The sequence below is a fragment of the Erythrolamprus reginae genome, chromosome 10 (genome assembly GCF_031021105.1).
Source record: "Erythrolamprus reginae isolate rEryReg1 chromosome 10, rEryReg1.hap1, whole genome shotgun sequence".
Lineage (NCBI taxonomy): Eukaryota > Metazoa > Chordata > Lepidosauria > Squamata > Dipsadidae > Erythrolamprus > Erythrolamprus reginae.
The window spans coordinates 48,826,213-48,847,802 of record NC_091959.1 but is presented as its reverse complement, the minus strand read 5'-3'; the positions used below and the strand labels follow the sequence as shown (position 1 = coordinate 48,847,802).

The window sequence follows — 21,590 nt, the reverse complement described above, 5'->3', positions numbered from 1 at the left end:
ATTAAAAAATAAAAGGAAAAGCAAAATTAGACACTTCCTTCCTTTCACACCCCAATAAAATAAAAAAATGTGCATAGACTCACACGTTGCCACGAACAATTTCTTCAACAAGGCAACGTAACAACTGGGAGTTCTGCATTCTCCCAAGCCACAAGCAGGAAACAAATTTATCCTTTTTAATTCTGTAGTATCTTGGTTGCAAGGACCTGATGCAATTACACTTCTGGAATTCTTCCCGGTTTGGCAAAAAGCTATGGAAGAAAACTTATAGGAGCCCTTCATCGATTTGCAAGCATTCTTTAAAAAAAAACCCTATATATAGAAATAAAAAAATACAGACTGAAATGCCCTGTTTAATTAATGCGGCGTCTTTTCAGAGATGAAGAGTCCCCTGAGAGAAAGCTTTCAATGATTTTATGTATGAATAGTTTTTAGGATATTATATATTTTATTGCATTGCTGCTTATTATTGTTGTATCTTTTATTGTCCCAGTATTTAGGACTATTGTTAACTGCCCCGAGTCCTTTTTGGAGCGGGTGGCATATAAATACAGTGCTACCTCTACTTAATTTGTTCTGTGACCAGGTTCTTAAGTAGAAAAGTTTGTAGGAAGAAGCAATTTTTCCCATAGGGATCAATGTAAAAGCAAAGAATGCATGCAACTGGGAAAACCACAGGGAGGGTGGAGGCCGTTTCCTCCCAGGAGATTCCTAGAGAGGCCCCACGGAGGCTTCTCCCTGCCTTTTCCAGCCCTGTTTCCTCCCAGGAGATTCCTAGAGGCCCCACGGAGGCTTCTCCCCACCTTTTCCTGTTATAGTTTCGAAGGGTCAGGTTTGTAAATGGAAAATGGTTCTTGAGAAGAGGCAAAAAAAAAATTGAATACCTGGTTCTTATCTTGAAAAGTTTGTAAGTAAAGGTTTTGTAGGTAGAGATACCACCTATATACGAAATATAACATATACAAGATATTGGGTATAAATCTGTATTAAATTATTGTAATGTTGATTTCTTTTAAAAATTTGGAAAAATTAATAAGTTTTTTTTTTTTTAAAGACTCTTGGAAAGAACCCCTCCCCCCAAACCCTCTCCCCCTTTCGAAACATCCACTTTCACTTTCACTCCCACTCTGCAAGGAGGAGGAAGGTGACCCGCTCCGGGTCGGCGCACGTGCTCCGCTGTTAGGAAGAAAACACCACTTCCCGGCAAGCCTTGCGGCGGCCCAAGCCAAAAGAAGCCGGCCGTTCCGCCGCCGCGCAGCATGCCGGGGTTGGTAGTCCGAAAAGGGGAATTGGATCGACCCGGTGAGTGACAGGGCCGCCGGGCGAATGGTTACGGGCGTAAGGGGCGGGGTATGTAAATCCTCGCCCAATGAGGGCCAGGCGGGGCGGCGTGCTGGGGATGCCCGGATGCTGGGGCGCGCAGACGGGCTGAGGGCCGGCGCGGAGGCGGAGCTGACCTGGCGCGCGGCTCTCGTTTCTCTCCTCAGGAGCCGGTGGCGGCGGCGCTTCAGGAAGGCCGGCGAGGGAGCGAGGTGAAGGAGCGCTCGAGGCCTTCCCGCCCGGCGGCTTCGTTCCCCACAGAAAGCGGCGCCTTCGCTGAGGGGGCTCGCGGCCCCTCCCTCACTCTGGCGGGGGGGCCGCGGAGGAGGAGGAGGAGGGGGGGCGCCCGGCCGTAGCCCCCCCCGGCTCTCCCCCCCCCGCAGGATGTTCTCGGTGCTGTCGTACGGGCGGCTGGTGGCCCGGGCCGTGCTGGGGGGCCTCTCGCAGACGGACTCGCGCGACTACAGCCTGGTGACGGCCAGCTGCGGCTTCGGCAAGGACTTCCGCAAGGGCATCCTCAAGAAGGGCATGTGCTACGGCGACGACGCCTGCTTCGTGGCCCGGCACCGCACGGCCGACGTCCTGGGTGAGCCCTCCCGTCGCCCCCCTGTGGCCTCCCTTCCTCTACTTCCTTCTTTCTTTCCTTCTCTCCCTTCTCCTCTTCACCTCCCTTGGTCCCCCTTTCCCTCTTCTCCTCCCCCTCTCTCCTTCTTTCTTTCCTTCTCCCCCTCCCCTTCTCTTCCCCTCCCTTCATCCCCCTTTCCCTCTTTTCTCTCCTGCCTCCCTTTCTCTTCTTCCTTTCCTTCTCTCCCTTTCCCCCCTTCCTCCCATTTCTCCCAGCTCCTTGACTCTTTTCCTTCCTTCTCCTTCCCCCCTTTTCTTTCCTCCCTTCTCTTCTCCTCTTTTTCTCCCCCTTTCATTCTTTTCCTTCCTTCCTTCTTCTCTTTCTCTCCCTCGCTTCTCCTGTCCCCACCATCCCATTCCTCCCTCCTTCCTCTTTCACTCCTTTCCTCCCTTTCTCTTCTTCCTTTCCTTCCTTCCTCCCTTCTCTTCTTCTCCTTTCACTCTTTTCCTCCCTGCCTCCCTTTCTTTTTCCTTCTTTGTCTCTCTCATCCCATTCCTCCTTCCCTCCATCCCTTCCTGTGCTTCCCTCTCCTCCTTCCTCCCATTCCTCCTCTCCTTGCTTCCTGCTTGAACTGACTCCCCGCTTGGGAAAGAGCAGCCCCAGGTAGCAATTGCCGGGCCCGTCCGGATTGCATATCTAGAGGCGCTGGGAAGAGCCGGCTAATTGCCCCATGGAGCCTGCCCTGGCTTCTCCTGCCGCCTCCACTCGCCCGGCTGCCCAGACGCAGCACCCTAAGCCACCCCTGGCTGGCAGCCTCCGAGCTAAGCCTGGCCATCCCCGCTTGCCCGGCTCCTTGTCGGAGCGCTCAAGAGGTCAGTGGCAGGGCCAAAATGGAAGCAGGGCTTATTCTTTGCTGAGTGGTGCTTTGCCTCGCTGGATTATTCTCTGTGTGGGGAGGGAGGGAGGGAGGGAAGTTCTCCCTTAACCTTGAACCCAAAGCTGTCCCGTTGGAGGTGAAGTTTCCCTGCCTTGTGACCTTGCCAGGGACAAAGGTGAAGTGACACCCAAATGACATTGAGTGGCGGGTCCCAGAGGTCAGCCGTGGCTTGGCACATCCACCCCGTGGGGTTTCGGGGCTCCCTCTGCACAAGCAGCAGGAGAAAACGGCCACTCCCCTGTGGGGGGTGGGGGGCTTTCTGGACCCCATTCAGGCACTTTTGGGTTAAGGGGGTCGTTTCTCTGGTGCCTGAAATGTACTTAATGACCATGGCTAGGGAGTGAAGCCTAAAGAGATGCAGCTGGTCATTGGGGTCCCATTGATTGGGGGTCAAGGGAAAAGGAGGGTCTTGCCTTCTCTTTCTGCTCAAGATCCCCATGGACAATTGGGGGGCCACTGTGGGACACAGAATGCTGGACTCGATGGGCTTTGGCCTGATTCAGCAGGGCTCTTCTGAGGTTCTTGATATTTCAAGCCCCCCCCCCCCCCGGGGCACATTGAAGGGAAGGCAGTTGCTGCTGCTGAGATGCCCTTGTGGTGCCCGTAGGAGCATCAGGAGCGAGCAGAGGACCTACAGGGCAGGTGGGCTGGGAAGCCCCATGAGACCAAGACCCCCAGCGGCCCTAACCTGTGGCCTCTGCAGTCTGTCCCTTCCTCCAGCTGAGAGTGAGTGGGAGGCGGTGCAGCCCTGTCCTTCTGCAGAGAGGGAAGGCGGGGAGCGAACTCTCGGCGTGAGTGATTCATCCCGGCTCTGCACTGCGTTTGAGGGCTGCCCTTCGGGGACTCCCCCCCTCCCTCCCTGTCAGCCCACCTCCCCTAATGAATGGCGCTGCAGGGCCTGAGGCTGCTGACAGCATCACTGGCACCATGAGAGAGAGAGAGAGAAAATTCCCTTTTAAATCCTCCCCGTGCAGGATTCCTGGCAGTGCAGATGCTTTGGGGAGGGGAGGACTTGGGATCTTGCAATCCAGCTGCATCGTGACAAGGGAGTCCTTGACCTGCGGCCACAAGGGAGCCTAGAATCTCCGTCGCTGAGTGAGACATGGGTGAAATGAGGTTCATGACCTTTCCTGCCATGGTTGCTAGGCAAACCCCTGGCAGCTGATGAGTTAGTAACTTGGGTTGTTAAGTGAATTCATTTGGCTTGTCAAAAAGGTCGCAGAAGGGGGGGGGCACCTGACCTTGGGACACTGCAACCGTCATAAGTATTTATTTATTAGATTTGTATGCCACCCCTCTCCGAAGACTTGGAGTGGCTCACAACAAGAAACAATACTATGAATAGTATGAATCGGTCGCGTCTTGAGTTTTTGATCCCTTGACCACAGGGATGCTACAGTGGTGGAGAGTAGGACAAACGGACCCTAAGTCCCTTTCCCTTGGCGTCATTGTAAGTTTGGTCACTGTCGTAAGTTCGAGGACTACCTATAGATGGTTTTAAAGCCTTTGGGGTGCCCTCTAGCAGCTCAGTGGATTTCGGGGTTGATGTGAACATGTGTTCATAAAGCACAGCCAGCCTCTACAATCCACAGGGACATAGAGTTGGGGTGTGTGTGTGTGATGATATTAGTGCCTTAAGACCACCACCCCATTTATTATTATTATTATTATTATTATTATTATTATTATTATTATTTATTGGATTTGTATGCCGCCCTTCTCCGTAGACTCTGGGCGGCTAACAACAATGATAAAAGCAGCATGTAACAATCCAATACTAAAACAACTAAAAACCCTTATTATAAAACCAAACGTACACACAAACATACCATGCATAAATTGTAAAGGCCTAGGGGGAAGGAAGAGGTGGGTTTTAAGGAGCTTACGAAAGGCGAGGAGGGTGGGGGCAATTCTAATCTCTGGGGGGAGCTGGTTCCAGGGGCCGGGGCCGCCACAGAGAAGGCTCTTCCCCTGGGTCCCGCCAAACAACATTGTTTAGTTGACGGGACTCGGAGAAGGCCCACTCTGTTGGACCTAACTGGTCGCTGGGATTCCTCCCTCCCTCAAATGATCTCCTTTTCAGCCAGGAAGCACTGCAGATGGAGCTGGGTGGGTTGAGGTGAAGATGGGCATTTCTTGATTCCAGCTCAAACCTCCAAATAAGGAGGGTTCAGATTGCTGATGTTACTTCTTGGTTAAACGTCTTTGCACTTTTAATTGTGTGGGGGTGTGTGGGAAGGGCACCTTATGCCCCCTCCCGGCCTTTTCCTTTTCCCTGCGTCCTCACTCGACCTCTTCCCTTCCCTCCTTGCCATCCACAGCTCCATGTTTTGCTATTGGAGATGCCTTTAATTTATGCTTCTCAAATGCAACCGATGACACATCGCTTATTTTGGCAGCCTGGACGTTTTGGAGTCTCTTTAGCCAAAAAGGGGGGGGGGGGGAAATCTCCAAAACAGACTTTATTATTATGCCTGTTTTCTTTTTTTCCATCTAGGCCTGAGTATCTCTCTCTTTCTCTCTCTCTCCCCATATTCCTTTGGTGGCGGGAGAGAAGCAAACATTGCTTGGCTTTCTTTTTTGGAAAGCCTCCGGTCAGTGTGGAAAAGCCAGAGGAGCTGTTCCGAGGGGGGGGGGGGAGAACCTGCACGGGACACCTGGACCTGGCCCAACTTCCAAGCCATGGCCTCGTTTGACCGGCAGTTAAAAAAAAAAAGTACAACTTTTGCCTGTTGCATAATCAGCCCGATCCAAAAAATGCACCGACCAAGGAGTTTGCTCTGTGCACAAGACTGACCACTGAGCCAGTCCAGTCTTCCCCACCAAAACCTTTTACTTACCAAGTGTCCAGATCCTTTAGGAGAAGTCCTAAAATTCGCGATTCAGGATTGTTGAAGGAGTGGCAGGCTTGCTCGCTTTAGATAAGCCGTCTGGATCTTTCCACCTGCAATGTGGAAGCATCCATCAGTTTACAATCTCCCAGGCAGAATCAGTAATGTATAAAAACAGGTGTGTCTACCTCCATCCCTGGAATCCAGCAACAATCTGAAAACCTCTGTCCCGAAGGCCACAAGAGGTGCCCCATCTCATTTATTCCCAGGAGAGAGATTGAAGGCCCAGAAGAATTCCATAAATGGAGGAAGACTCTCAACATCCCAACCTTAAGACAGGGGAATTGGGCAGGAAGGTTGTACCTGAAGGCGGTGATACTCAGCACACCGTACTTAGTCACTAAATAATCAAAAGCTTTGCAGATTAAAACCATCACACCTTTGCAAGCATAATATCTGGACCAGATTACCTCCGGAACCGCCTGCTACCGCACGAATCCCAGCAACTGATAAGGTCCCACAGAGTTGGCCTTCTCCGGGTCCCGTCGACTAAACAATGTCGTTTGGCGGGCCCCAGGGGAAGAGCCTTCTCTATAGCGACCCCGGCCCTCTGGAACCAACTCCCCCCGGAGATTAGAACTGCCCCCACTCTCCCTGTCTTTCGTAAACTACTCAAGACTCATTTATACCGCCAGGCATGGGGGAGTTGAGATATTCCTTCCCCCTAGGCCATTACAAGTTATGCATGGTATGTTTGTGTGTATGTTTGGTTTTATAATAAGGGTTTTTAGTTGTTTTATTATTGATTAGATTAGATTGGATTTATTGTCACATGCTGTTTTTATCATTGTTGTTAGCCGCCCCGAGTCTACGGAGAGGGGCAGCATACAAATCCAAATTATTATTATTATTATTATTATTATTATTATTATTATTATTATTATCTTCACCCATACCTGCAAATATGTGGATTTAGGAATCGCATTTCTCCATTTTTGATTGACAAAGGTGATCAGTTTTCTAGGTGAGGGGGGGGAAATACCTGTTCACCCTTATGACTAGATTGGGTTTTTTCTACATTTTTTAAAAAAAAAAACCTCATTCCCGTCATCACCGAGAACACATTTTTAAAATTCTGCAAGGTGATCCATCCATCGGGGACAGAATTCCCCTGAAGTTCAGAGCCATGTTACGAGGACAAAAGTGGACCAGGTCTGGCTGGTTTTATCCTGAGTCTTATCTGCTGAGTTAAATTCCAGAAGATCTGTTTTAAAAAGAAAAACTACATGCCAGACCAGTTAGTAATCTTAATCAGGTTGGAAAGAAAACACATTTTTGAGAAGACGGAGGAAGCGCCCGATTGGTGAGAACTGACGAGGAAGTTTGAAAGCCTCTTCCACAGAATGTCGTTGCCCAAGAGGCGTCTCTCCTGTTAAATAATCAAAAATATTAAATTGAAGAACATTTCCTTCAGCCGGGGAGATGCCTCGTGTCCATCTAAGGCTGAGTTTCTCAACATGGGCACCTTTAAGATTTCCATTCCCAGAATTCCTCAGCCAGCATAACGCAGCCTACCGTGGCTGGCTGGGGAATTCTGGGAATGGAGGTCCACCTGTCTTAAAGGTGCCAAAGTTGGAAGAAACGCAGATCTAAGAAGACCTTGCCTTCTGAAACTTCTTCAGGTAGACAAAATATAAGCCTAGAGCAGTGATGGCAACCCTTTTTCCCCTCGGGTGCCTGAGGAGGATGAAAACAGCTTCCCCTACCCCTGGAGGCCCTGTGGAGGCTGGAAACGGCCTCTTTCCCAACTTCTGGTGGGCCCAGTAGGCTCGTGTTTCCCCCTCCCCAGGCTCCAAAGGCTTCCCACGAGCCGAGGGAGGGTAAAAACGCCCTTCCGCATCCCCCTGGAAGCTCTCTGGAAGCCAAAAACGCCCTCCCAGAGCCTCTGCGAGCCAAAAATTATTTGGCCGGCATACACATGCATGTAGGGCAACGGCATGCCACCTGCGGCACCAGTGCCATAGGTTCGCTATCCCTGGCCTAGAGCGTGACGTGTGACAGAGGCTCTGTTTGTGGGGGTGAGTGTACACTTGTGCCTTTGAATTGTGTGTCCTCCCAAGTCAGCCAATTAGAAGCTGAGGCTGGCGTTTGGATTCTGGGAACTCCCGCCTCCGATAAGAAACGCCAGAAGGTGACTTTGCCGGTTGAGCCAAAACAATGGCCGGGACAGCCTCTTTTGGCACACACGCCCCCATTGAGAAGTCCGAGCGCCATTGTCTTGCCACACCTTGCGGGAGGCGCCTCTCCCTTAGCGGCCTTGAATTCCTCAACCCTCCCGGTGGTGGAAGGGCCGGCCTGCCCCAGCGTTCCACCTCGGCCTGGAATTGTGCCGTGTGTGTCTCTCTCTCTCCCCACAATCTCATTACCGGTTTCATCAAAGCGCCCTTGCTTACTGAAAGCCAAGCTCTGGTGATGCAATTGGCTTTGCAGATCAGGAAGTCTCCTCTGAAGGACAGCCGGGCGACGGATGAAGAGATTATGGCAGAGGGCAAATCACCCGGGACGCCCTTTGACCTTTGCCACCGTTGCCCATTATTCCGGCTGACCTTTTCCCCATCCCTGGCAAGGCCCGTCTTTGTGCCCAGCCTCAGATCTGCTTCTCTGGTGCCACTTTTACTCGACGGAGGAGGCGTCGCATGAGAAGCAGGGGGGAGCCGTGAATCTTAATAGCCCTTTGCCATTTGTCGGCGGCATCCTGGCAGCGTTTCATGGAAAGGTTCCTGCCGTTCTTTGGCTCCTTAGTCACCCGTGGCTTTTCTGCAAACGGGAATAAAAGAACTCCCTCTTGCCCTTGGGTTGCTCGGCACTCCTGTCGTCCTCTGCAGCTGCCCACGTCATTTTAATCCACGTTCATAACATGTCACAGGCGGTAACTCCAGGGACCACGCTGGCCGTCTTCTCTGCAGGTTGCAAAAACATGGAAAGCAAGAAGTCCACCAGGCTCTGTTTCGTGTGTGCATTGATAACCCGGAGAGGCTTTGGGTCAGTCGAGAGAGGCAGAGCAGAGATTCTCGCTGGGTTGTCGTTTGAAGAGTCAGCTTGGCTTTTGAATTCCAAGATAAGCACCTAGGTATTTAGGTAGGTAGGAAGAAGGAAGGAGTGATGAGAAGCAGGGAAGGAAGGAAGTGGTGAGAAGGGAGGAAGGATAAGATAAGAAGGAAAGGAAGGAAGGAGCTATGAGAAGGAGGGAAGGAAGAAAAGAAAGAAAGAAGGAAGAAAGTGGTGAGAAGGAAGGAAGGAGAGATGAAAAAGAAAGTGATGAGAAGGAAGAAAGGAAGGAAGGAAGTGGTGAGAAGGAAGGAAGGAAGGAGAGATGACAAAAAGTGATCAGAAGGAAGGAAAGAAGGAAGGAAAAAAGTGATGAGAAGGAAGGAGAGGATGAGGAGGAAAAGGGAAAGATGAGAAAGAGAAGAAGTAATGAGAAGGAAGGAAGGAGAGATAGCAGGAAGGAAAGATGAGAGAAGCCAGGCAGCCGGGCATTGCAATAGTGTTTTGCTCTGTCTAGTATAGAGAAGGGGGTCCTTCATTGCTGCGCTGTTGCGAGTACTATCAAAAATAATGCTATAGAAACGGCCACACTGGGACTATTTGGGGGGGTCGTTTTGATTGATGCTCGTCTCCTGCACCCTGTGGGCAGACCCCCCTCCCGGGTCAGGCCACTGTCAGCCTGCATTGCTATTTCAGCTGGGAAGGTCAAGAAAAGGCTCTTTGCAGATTAGCAGGCTTCATTTTATGTAATAAATCAGTTTTCAACTTTTTTGGCCCGAGATTAGTGGCTTTTTTGTTCCAAAGGAGATGTGCCCTAAGCAGATTTCCTGATTAGTGACTCATGCAGCCGCCCGAGCAAGGCTGAACGATGATCTTCATAACTCTGGTAAAAGGTTGGATTTTTCCAAAAAAAAAAAGGGGGGGGCTGCATTCCCCTTTCTGTCTGGTTGTTATGGGTGAGCAGTGTGATCGGGCGGTAGGAAAAGCAAGTAGGATGCTTGGCTGCATAGCTAGAGGTATCACAAGCAGGAAGAGGGAGATTGTGATCCCGCTGTATAGAGCGCTGGTGAGACCCCATTTGGAATAATACTGTGTTCAGTTCTGGAGACCTCACCTACAAAAAGATATTGACAAAATTGAATAGGTCCAAAGATGGGCTACAAGAATGGTGGAAGGTCTTAAGTATAAAACGTATCAGGAAAGACTCAATGAACTCAATCTGTCTAGTCTGGAGGACAGAAGGAAAAGGGGGGACAGGATCGAAACATTTAAAATATGTTAAAGGGTTAAATAAGTTCCAGGAGGGAAGTGTTTTTAATAGGAAAGTGAACCCAAGAACAAGGGGACACAATCTGAAGTTAGTTGGGGGAAAGATCAAAGGCAACATGAGAAAGTATTATTTTACTGAAAGAGTAGTAGATGCTTGGAACAAACTTCCAGCAGACGTGGTAGATAAATCCACAGGGACTGAATTTAAACATGCCTGGGATAAACATATATCCATCCTAAGATAAAATACAGGAAATAGTATAAGGGCAGACTAGATGGACCATGGGGTCTTTTTCTGCCGTCAGTCTTCTATGTTTCTATAAGTATTGTCATTTCTGAGGGACACACAAGGTCAGCTAATTCTGCTGCTGCTTTTCCTTATTTTGGTTTGGTGCTGAAACCATCCAGAGTCTAATTCCTGCAATTGTTTCAAAATTGCCTGTGGGATGAAGACATCTTCTGCCCCGGATGTGTCTGTTTCTTTAGTCTGCCTTTCGTAAGTGTGTGGCTACGTAGAAAGGAGAACATCTTTGTAAAAAAAACCTCCAGAGAGAGAGGAGACTTCAGAGGGTTCTGTCCTTGGTCCTTTTGAGAGAGGTTGAAAGAGGCCCCACGTTTTTTCCACTCCTGTCATCCTTAACGTCACTGCATCGGTTCCTCCTTTGGGCTTTTGCAATCAAAACACCGGTGCTCCATTGCGGTGTCGGCTGAGGAATTCTGGGAGTTGTAGTCCACCCATCTTGAAAGTCGCATGGTTGAGAAACACTGCTCGGTTGCATTCGTAGAATCCTAGGACTGGAGGGGACCTCAAAGGTTTTCTAGTCCAGCCCTGACCCATGACAGGAGGAGTCCTTATACCAGTGATGGCGAAGCTATGGCATGGGTGCCACAGGTGGTGCGCGGAGCCATATCTGCTGGTACATGAGCCGTTGCCCTAGCTCAGGTCAAATGTGCATGTGTGTGCCGGCCAGCTGATTTTTGGCTCTGGGAGGGTGTTTTTGGCTTCCAGAGAGCCTCCAGGAGGGTGGGGGAGGGCATTTGTACCCTCTGCCAGCTCCAGGGAAGCCTTTGGAGCCTGGAGAGGGTGAAACACGAGCCTACTGGGCCCACCAGAAGTTGGGAAACAGGCCATTTCTGGCCTCCAGAGGGGTGGGGGAAGCACAGAGCCATGCTCTTGGTACCCGAGGAATAAAAGGTTTGCCGTCACTGCCTTATACCATCTCGGATAAATGGTTGTCCAATCCCTTTTTGTGTGTTTTTGAAAACCTCCTGTGATGATGGAGCAACCACAACTCCAGGAGAGAGGCTGCTCCACTGCTTAACTGTTCTCCTTAGTAGGAAATTCCTCCTTAATTCCAGGCTGGACCTGCCCTCAAGTGCTGCAAAGGACAAACTGACCCCCTCTTCTTGTGACAGCCATTGGACGATGTCTATCATCTCACCCTTAAGCTAAAAGCTCCCTTAGTACCTTTGACTAATCCTCCTCCTTCGAACCTGGCCACATTTAAGACTTGTGGATTCCCAGAATCCCCAGCCAGCCATTGAATTCTTGGAGTTGAAGTCCAGAGGTCTTAAAAGTAGCCAGGCTTGAAGAACCCCCTGCCGTCAATTCCGAAAGCAACTAGAAAGCCCCTTTTAGAAATGGTTAGATTCACTTTAGAACTTTTAGAAAGTTAGGATTCAATTACAAATGGTGATCAGCCCAGAGTAAGCCATTAGGGACTGACCTTTCTCTCTCTCTCTCTCTCTCTCTCTCTCTCTCTCTCTCCTTCGTGAAGGGGTGGCCGACGGTGTTGGAGGCTGGCGAGACTACGGCGTCGACCCGTCTCAGTTCTCAGGGACTCTGATGCGCACTTGTGAACGTTTGGTCAAGGAAGGACGGTTTGTGCCCAGCCACCCGGTGGGCATCCTCACCACGAGCTACAGTGAGCTGCTGCAGCACAAGGCCCCCCTGCTGGGTAAGAGGAAGACACCCCCCCCCCCTCAGCCCACCCCTCCAGCTTCCTCCCCCTTGGATGTCCGTCCTCACCGGCTGCGTCTGTTTTACCTCTCGTTGTTAAAAAGTCCTTGTAGGTTGTCCTCGACTTGCGACCACAGCCAAGCCCACAATTGTTAAAGAGAGACTTTGGTTAAGTGAATTTGCCTCATTTTGCAACCGTTTTATTTTGGCTCCAAGTCCCCCACTGTCTCTTCTATCTCCCCCCCCCCGTTCCCCCAGCCCTCCCCAGTCCTGAAGATGCTCCCCAAAGGCTTCAGGGTTGACACCTGGTGGTGCATGGGCTCCACCTACTGTCTTGAGTCCGCAGAGGCGGCCTGGCCGAGGGAATCGGGTGACCTTTTGCCCAGTGATGGCTCCGCTTGCTGCTGCTCACCTGATTCGAGGCTCCTCTGCCAAGAACTCTCTCTCTCTCTCTCTCTTAATGTGGGTTATTTCTATGTGCCCTCAGCTGAACCCAGGAGCAGGCACTTTAAGGGGAGAAGGGCTCATTCCCCAGTGCCGTTCTGTGGGTCTGAGGGCCTTTTAAATGCCACCCTGACAAGGAAGGGGGGGGCAAAGCCTGCTCAATTCTGCCCCACCTCCTCCATCTCCATGAGGACCACTGAGGCTGTCCTTGGAGGGACCGGCCTTCAGAACAGAATAGAGGAAGAGGAGTCGGAAGGGGCCTTTGAGCAGTGATTTTCAACCTTTTTTGAGCCGTGGCACATTTTTTACATTTACAAAACCATGGGGCACATTGAGTGGGAGGGTGGGGGTGGCTAAAAAAATATTGGACAAAAAAATTCTCTCTCTTCCTCCCTTTTGCTCTATTTCTCTCTCCCTCTTTCTCTCCCTTCCTCTTTTTTCTCTCTTCATCCCTCTTTCTTTCTCTCTTCCTTCTTTCCTCTTTTTTGCTCTCTTTCTCTCTCCCTCCCTACCTCCCCCCTCTATGTCTTTCTCTCTCCCACCTTCCCTCCCTCTCTTTCTCTCTCTCTCTCTCTCTTGCTTTCTTTCTTTCCCTCCCTTGCTCTCTCTCTTGCTTTCTTTCTCTCTTGTTCTCTTTTTCTTTCTCTCTCTCTCTCTTGCTTGCTTTCTCTCTCGTTTTCTTTCTCTTTCTTTCTTTCTCTCTCTCTTGTCTTCTTTCTCTGAGCTTCGTGGCACACCTGACCATGTCTCACGGCACACTGGTTGAAAAACACTGCCTTGGAGGTCTTCTAGTCCAACCCCCTGCTTAGGCAGGAGACCCTGTGTCATTTCAGCCCACATGATGTTCTTGAAACATCTCCCATTTTGGAGCCTTCCCCATTTCTGTGTTGTTCTAACTGTCAAGAAACTGTCTCCTTAGTTCTTCTGGGCTGCTCCTCTCCACCCGTTGCTTCTTGTTCTGCCCTCGGGTTGGAGAATAGCCCGACTCCCTCTTCTTTAGGAATTAGGGAATTAGGGGATTTCCCCTTCTCCGAAGAACACCTGCCCCCAGCCCAAGTGGGTTCCTGCTTTGATGGTGCTGCTCCTGTTGCCCAAAGGTTTCTTTCTCCTTGAGCTTTGTTGAAGGCAGGGAAGGACACCCCCTTCCTCCTTGTGGTTAAAATAGGGACGGGCTTTTCCCCCACCCCTCTTTTGCAGACCCTCCACAGATGGAGGCTGGGATTGCAAAGAACCCAGATGGCCAGTTTCTCAGTTGGGGGGAGAATTCTGCCCCAGCTTTCAAGGGGCTTGAAATACCGGCTTCCCCCAGAGCAGAAAACAAGGGGGCACCCCCTCCAATCAGCAGGTGGCAGCGCATTTAGGGATCGGCTGGAAGCCACAATTCTCAAGTTAGGATCTTTTTTCTTTTTTTAAAACTAATTTTTCCCAGGTTTTCTTCTAAGGCAGTGTTTCCCAACACTGGCTGGGGATTTCTGGGAGTTGAAGTCCAAATATCTTCAAGTTGCCAAGGTTGGGAAACACTGTTCTAAGGTAAGTTTGTAACTGTGAGTTAGAAGTGGACTGGGGGTCTGGCATTACGACTGCAATGAAGCCCCCCCCCCCCCCCCCAATTTCCTTTATTTCCTTCATGAAGCGAGCCTTGCCCCGTTGTACGACCCTTTCTTGCCACGGTTGTTCAGCGAATCGTTGCTGTTGTTAAAGTTAAGTCACACTGTGATTAAGCCAATCGGGCTGCCCCACATGGACTCAGCTGGTCAGAGGGTCTCCAAAGGGGATTTATGCGACCGTCATAAATGTGAGTCACTTGCCAAGGGTCCCAATTTCTTTTTTGCTTCTAGTTTTAAAACGTTTTTATTAAATATAAAAAAAATTCAACGTCCACATCAACAGTGTGTTGTTTAAGAAATAGTAATAATAAAAACACGAATCCCAGCGACCAGTTAGGTCCCACAAAGTGGGTCTTCTCCGGGTCCCAGTCAACTAAACAATGCCGCTTGGCGGGACCCAGGGGAAGAGCCTTCTCTGTGACGGCCCCGGCCCTCTGGAACCAACTCCCCCCAGAGATTAGAATTGCCCCCACCCTCCTTGCCTTTCGTAAGCTTCTAAAAACCCACCTCTGCCGCCAGGCATGGGGGAACTGAGATACTCCTTCCCCCAGGCCTTTACAATTTTATGCATGGTATGTCTGTATGTATGTTTGGTTTTTTATATTAATGGGTTTTTAATTGTTTTTATTATTGGATTATTATTGTACGCTGTCTTATTATTGCTGTTAGCCGCCCCGAGTCTCAAGAGAGGGGCGGCATACAAATCCAATAGATAGATAGATAGATAGATAGATAGATAGATAGATAGATAGATAGATAGATAGATAGATAGATAAATGAGAATAACCCAAGTGTTCCAAGTTTTGATCACGTGGCCACGAGGAAGTTGCAACGGTCCTAAGTACCGCCATCAATTCAAATGTCCACTAAACGAGAGGCTGCGAGGCAAAGGCTGCCTGCATCGGTCCAGCCAGGTCAAAGCGGCCCGACTGACCTTTCCCGCCAGGTGACTGTGTGACTCTGTTTCCCAGGGAGCAGCACGGCTTGTATTGTCGTCCTGGATCGCTCCACGCGGCGCCTACACACCGCCAACCTGGGCGATTCGGGCTTCCTGGTGGTCCGAGGGGGACGGGTGGTGCATCGCTCCGACGAACAGCAGCACTATTTCAATACTCCGTTCCAGCTCTCGATAGCGCCCCCCGAAGCCGAGGGAGTCGTCTTCAGCGACAGGTAAGGCTTTTCCCGCGCGGGACTTTGCAAGAAAGCCAGCCGCCCTCAGGTGGGTCTACGGGGAAAATTCGGAAGGAGTTGCATTTCCAACTCCGCTTCTACCTGATTGGTGTTGGCCCTCCCGAGTGGTTGAGCTGCTGGTTTTTCTTTCCATTGTTGTTATTTTTTTTATGACCTTTGTCCTTCCTGTGATGGCAAATGCTGTTTGGTTACTTGTGGCCTGGGGAAGGACTCTTTTAAGCAGCTCAACCCAGACAAGACCGAGTGACTATGGGCATTTCCTCCTAAGGACTCTTTGATCTGTTCGTCCATTGTGCCGGGGGGAGAAACATTGACCCCACCTCAGATAGGGTCCGCAACTTGGGCATCCTCCTAGACCCACAGCTGAACCTTGACCATCATCTCTCAGCTGTGGCCAGGGGGACCTTTGGGAGTTTTCAGATGGGTGAACTTCAACTCCCAGAACTCCCCAGCCAGCTGGGGAATTCAGAGAGTTTAGGTCCACAAGTTTAAAGGTTGCCATGCTGGCTGGGGAATTCTGGGAGTTGAAGTCCACAGGTCTTAAGGTTGCCATGCTGGCTGGGGAATTCTGGGAGTTGAAGTCCACAGGTCTTAAGGTTGCCATGCTGGCTGGGGAATTCTGGGAGTTGAAGTCCACAGGTCTTAAGGTTGCCATGCTGGCTGGGGAATTCTGGGAGTTGAAGTCCACCCATTTTATAGCTCCCAAGGCTGACCAACACTGATTTAAGTAGATAAACCTCTTTGGCTAATGTTTGGAAGAGCTCTGTTCTCATGCAGCATTCCTCACCTCCCTTTCTGCAGCCGGTTATCAGTCCACGGAGCTAATTTCTGGCAGCTATTTTTACACACTCGCGCCCGGGGTGATGCTTTCCCTCCTTCACAACGGCCCAGGCATCAGTCTCCACTATTTCCCCCCCTCTCTCCCCCCAGGTGACTTGTTTGCAAAGCAAAACCACCGTTATGTGTTGTGAGGGGAAATATTGACACGACAGTAGGGAGTGTGTTTGGTTTTAAAACCTCGCCGGGTACATGCCGTGTTGTACCCAGAGGACATCACTCGGTTACAGGGAGGGGAGGTGAAGGAATGCGAGAGGAAAACATTAAAAAAATCTTGAGGCTTTTGGCCTGCTAATTCGGGGGGCTGCTGAAGAGGTCAGCGTAATAGAGTCGGGAGGGACCTCGGAGGTCTTCTAGTCCAACCCTCTACTCAAGCAGGAGAACCTAAAGGTCATTCTGGGCAAAAGGGTCTCCAATCTCTTCTTTAAGATTTCCGGTGCTGGGCTACCCACAATTTTGTGCGTGCCTCCATCTCTCATGTATGTGCCATTTGTTGGGGGTCGGGAAAGGGACAATTGGGGGGGGCACTGTGGGACACAGAATGCTGGACTCGATGGGCTTTGGCCTGATTCAGCATGGCTCTTCTTAGGTTCTTTCTATCTCATCTATCTGTTTATGTATCTTGATCTTTATATCTATCTATCTATCTATCTATCTATCTATCTATCTATCTATCTATCTATCTATCTATCTATCTATCTATCTATCTATCATTGTCCAGCATTCTGTGTCCCACATTGGCCCCCCAATTGTCCATGGAGATCTTGAGCAGAAGGAGAAGGCAACACCTTCCCTTTCCTTTGACCCCCAACAAATGGGACCCAAGGGAACCCTGCCTGCCTCAACCAACAGAGAGGCGGCACTTGGACATCCCTTTCAATCACCACCTATGATACACTTGGCCTCCATGAATCTGTCTAATGCTGCCTTGAAGCTGTAAAGCCTGACAGCTGTCATGAGCTCTTCTGGAAGGGAATTCCATCAACCAAGGACACTTTGGGGGAAGAAATATTTCCCTTGATTTGTCCTCACTTTCCTACCTGTGAGCTTTAGGGAGGGCCCCCTGGTCCTGGTATTTGTGTGATAGAGAAAATAATTTCTCTCTCTCCACCTTTTCTATCCCATGCATGATTTTATACCCTTCGATCAAGTCACCTCTTCAGTGCCGTCTTTCAAGGCTGGAGCGACCGAGGCCTTGCAACCTGGTTTCATAAGGGAGCTTGGTTTTGCCTGTGAAGCCTGCAGAGGCTCTGACCCAGCCGGGTTCCGTCCGTGGCCTCCTCCTCCTCCTCCTTCTCCTTCTGAGGTCTTGGAAAAGGTTCTGTGGCTGCTGACATATTCCTGCAGTGAGGCAGCACCTCCTGACAGCCAGGGAAGGGGGAGGCACATGACTGCCGCTTGTATTTCAGGCCCCTTGAACGTTTCCAGCCGTGCCGGATGCCCCATCAATTCCCACTTGGCAGAACCCCAAGGCCCAACAGGGAAGCCTTGGAAAAGCACATTGTGTCCGACTGGAGCCCAGGCTGCAAAGGGCACAGGCACCCTGCAGAGAACTGGCGTGAGGGGGGGGGGCAGGTTGTAGTGATGTGTTGGTCAAGGGAGAGCATTTGGGGACCCTCAGAGGGGGCTCTGGGAGGCGCCCTCTGAGGCCCTGGGTGCCTAAAACCGCCACCTTCACGCTTGTCTTAAGGCCGTTTAAAAAGGCTTTAGACTGAGTAGACTGGAGGAGCCTGTGGAGAACTGGGGATGTGCCGGTGCCTGGAAGCTTTGAGGGTCTGGATGGGGGCCAACAGGCTCAAGCTCAACCCAGACAAGACCGAGTGGCTGTGGGCATTTCCTCCTAAGGACTATTCGATCTGTCCGTCCATTGACCCCCCCTCAGATAGGGTCCGCAACTTAGGCATCCTCCTGGACCCACAGCTGAACCTTGACCATCATCTCTCAGCTGCGGCCAGGGGGACCTTTGCCCAGGTTCGCCTGGTGTTGTTATCAGCTGTGGCCCTGTTTGGACCAGGAGGCTCTACTCACAGTCGCCCAGGCCCTCATCACCTCCCGTCTTGATTATCGCAACCCGCTCTACATGGGGCTACCCTTGAAGAGTGTTTGGAGACTGCGAATGGTCCAGAATGCAGCCATGCGAGTTGTCATGGATAAATCTTTCCATTCCCCACCGTCCAGTCAGAGCCGAAGAAGCTTCTTGGGTGAGAAGCGAAACATCTTCAAAGAGAAAAAACAAAACGAGGAAGTCCAGTTGCCTCCTGAAAAATCACCTTTGGGATTAGACCCCGAAAGCCTGCATGAGAGTCTTCTGGGAGTGGGCGGCATACAAATTTAATAAGCAGGCAGGGAAACGAATGAATGATCTTGCTGGTGTAGGGTGAACGGCCCTTTTTGTACAACTTAAACACGAGTCTTTCAACTCTCTCTCTCTCTCTCTACTTCCTCCATCTTTTCTCAGCCCGGATGCCGCTGACAGCTCCACCTTCGATGTTCAGCTGGGAGACATCATCCTGACAGCCACGGACGGGCTCTTCGACAACATGCCGGACTACATGATCCTACAGGAGCTGAAGAAACTAAAGGTAAGAGGAGGAATTAAAATCTCCCTGACCACAACCGCACCGTTGCCTTGGCGTTAAACGGCAGGGTGCAACTTTGGGGCCAATCTTGGCGGTTTCGGCAAAACTTTTTCTGACCTTCTGCTTTGTGAGCCTGTGACCTTCTGGACCTTTCCTTGGGGTGCAAAGGTAGAGCCAGGAGCGGAGTAAAAGTTCAAAGTTGAGGGATAAAGTCTATCTTTTAATCTGCTCTTGGGTGCATCCCCTCTAATTCCCAAAGCAGACGGGCTGCTACCGGGAGGGCTTAAAATCTGCTTTTCAGAATCGGATCCGCTCAAATTTGCCACTGTAGGAAGAACGGGATTTGTCCTGGGTTTATTATTTAGCCTTTTGACTCCAAGGTGGACCGGCATGCAATTCCTTTCTGTGGGTTGTCCTGTTACACCACATACTTGCGGCAGGCGATAAGCCCTTTGAACGTTGTTCTCACGGTTTCTCTCCACCTCCCAGAATTCAAATTACGAGAGCATCCAGCAGACGGCCAGCAGCATCGCGGAGCAAGCGCACGAGCTGGCCTACGATCCAAATTACATGTCTCCCTTTGCACAGTTTGCGTGTGACAATGGACTGAATGTAAGAGGTGAGAGTGGCCACATGCCGACACTCCTGCACGGTTTTGGCTAGAATTAAGTTGGCAGAAGTAGGCGGAGCGAGCGAAGTTGTTAATCCATGTGCTAATTTTGATTGGGCAGGCATAAAATGCACGCGGGCATATTTTTATACCTGCCACCTATCATAGAGTCCTCGGAGAGGGGCGGCATATAAATCCAATTAAATAAATAAAATAAATGAATTCTGTTCCGTCCGTGTAGAGATTTGTCTCCATTTCTTGGCAGGCTTGAACTTCTGGAGCTCTTAAACACTTTCCCCAAAGAATTTGAGGGAAGCTGTTGATCCATTTTGATCCCTTTGGGGGTTAAATTTCCTAGCTGTGTGTTTAGAGGCAGGACAGCTTAATTTGGCTCCTGCAGTTTTGTAGCACCAGGTCTTCAGCTGCAAGCTTATAGAACAACAGAGTTGGGGGGAACCTTGGAGGTCTTCTACTCCAGCCCCCTGCTCAAGCAGAAGGTCCTGTTCCAGACAAGTGGCTGTCTACTCTCTTCTTAAAAGCCTTGAGTGGTGGAGCACCCACAACCTCTGGAGGCAAGCTGGTTCCACTGGTTAATTGTCTCCACTGTCAGGAATTTTTTCCTTAGTTCTGAGTTGCTTCTCTCCTTGTTTAGTTTCCACCCATCGCTTCTTGATTGTTTATTTATTTATTTATTTGTTTGTTTATTTATTTATTTATTGGATTTGTATGCTGCCCCTCTCCGCAGACTCGGGGCGGCTAACAACAGTAAAAAGACAACATAAACAAATCTAATATTAAAAAATCTAAAAACCCCAATTTAAGAGATCAGTCATACATACAGTCATACCATACATAAATTTTATAAGCCTAGGGGAAGGGAATATTTCAATTCCCCCATGCCTGACAACAGAGGTGGGTTTTTAAGAGCTTACGAAAGGCAAGGAGGGTGGGGGCAACTCTGATATCTGGAGGGAGTTGTTCTACCCTCAGGTGCTTTGGAGAATAGTTTGACTCCCTCTTCTTTATGGCAGCCCCTGAAATTGCGGAAGACAGCTATCATGTCTCCCCTGGTCCTTCTTTTCCTTAAACCAGCCGTGCCCAATTCCAGCCTCTGTTCTTCATAGGTTTTAGCCTCCAGTCCCCTAATCCTCTTTGTCGCTCTTCTCTGCACTCTTTCTAGAGTCTCAGCATCTTTTTACAATACTTTAAATACTTCTCCGTGTCTTGCTTTTTAGGTGGGAAACCTGATGACATCACTGTTCTTCTCTCTATAGTAGCTGAGTACACAGACTGACCAATTGTGACACTCAGCTTTTAAAGACTGGTATGTCTCCAGCTGTTCTCAGCTTCACACGTACTGTTTTTCCTGCGGGCAGGAAGCCTCTCTCTCTCTCTCTCTGCATCTGACCTCAGTGGCTACACACACCTTACGTCCATCGCCTGTTTGAAGATGCAGTCAAGACCCCCCGGACCGGAACCTCAGCTGGAGGACACCTGGGGCACGCCTCCACGCAAGAAATGAAGAATTTTCAATACTTGAAGCCTGTCTTTCAAAATTTAACGTAGAAAGCGGGGCGGGGAAGGGGGATGGAGAGGGGATAACCTTTACTTGATGGCGAGCAAGCAAGAACGCCGAATTGGCTCTGCGTAGTTTCATTCTGGGGAAGGGTTTCCTTTTTGTTTGTTCCACATCGGCACAGAGAACCTCCGCGAGGTCCTGTCGCTGGGAAGAGTCCATTTCTCATCGGTGGTTGGTCAAAACGTCCTGTTCCCTGGCTTAACACGTTGGAAAGCGTGTGTTTGTAGCTGAGGCTTTCCAAGCGCAGCGAGTCTCTCTCTTTCTCTCTCGCTGTTTTTTGACCTGGGCGGCTTGAAGATGTCCCGGCCGGCGAATTCTGGGAGTCGACGCCTTCCCATCTTCAAGTCTCCCCGGTCGAAAAATATTGGTCTGTGTGGTATTAGCCAGGAGCTTTGTTACTCAGCTTGGACGCACAACCTGTATTGATTGTGGTGCGCAGGTGTGCGGGAGAGTTTTTGAAGGTGCTAAACTGTTAATACCAGTGGAACGTTGGCCTGTGGCAACACGGGGCCCTTTCCGCAGCGTTGAGTTTCCCTGCCAGATCATCGCCTAACACTCAGAGAACGCTCAAGATGGAGTGGGGGCTGCCTACAGGATTCCCAGAGAACGTCCATGTTTACAGGGCTCGAATTGCTGATTGGCAATATCGTAAAAATATATATATATATATATATATATATATATATATATATATATGTTTTTTCTTATGTCGAATCACCCTGGTATATTTTTAAGGAACGTCACAGCTCCTTTTTTTTGCCTATAGGATCTATAGGATCCCTTAATTTTAAAATTAAGGGACACTAGGAATGG

At 50.0% G+C, this 21,590-nt stretch overlaps 1 protein-coding gene across 1 annotated transcript; it reads left to right on the top strand.

Moving 5' to 3' along the window:
* Positions 1–1,410: 1,410 nt before the first annotated feature.
* PPTC7 (protein phosphatase targeting COQ7) lies at positions 1,411–21,590 on the top strand. Its single transcript, XM_070763269.1, has 6 exons — positions 1,411–1,906; positions 11,749–11,928; positions 14,953–15,151; positions 18,468–18,591; positions 19,078–19,207; positions 20,434–21,590. Exons 1-6 carry the CDS (start codon positions 1,705–1,707, stop codon positions 20,490–20,492), a joined length of 894 nt encoding a protein of 297 aa, XP_070619370.1. The 5' UTR covers positions 1,411–1,704; the 3' UTR covers positions 20,493–21,590.

Coding starts and splice junctions, on each gene's coding strand:
- PPTC7 (XM_070763269.1), top strand. CDS start 1,705: ATGTTCTCGGTGCTGTCGTACGGGCGGCTGGTGGCCCGGGCCGTGCTG. Junction 11,929..14,952: donor GCACAAGGCCCCCCTGCTGG/GTAAGAGGAAGA, acceptor TCTGTTTCCCAG/GGAGCAGCACGGCTTGTATT. Junction 15,152..18,467: donor GGAGTCGTCTTCAGCGACAG/GTAAGGCTTTTC, acceptor ATCTTTTCTCAG/CCCGGATGCCGCTGACAGCT.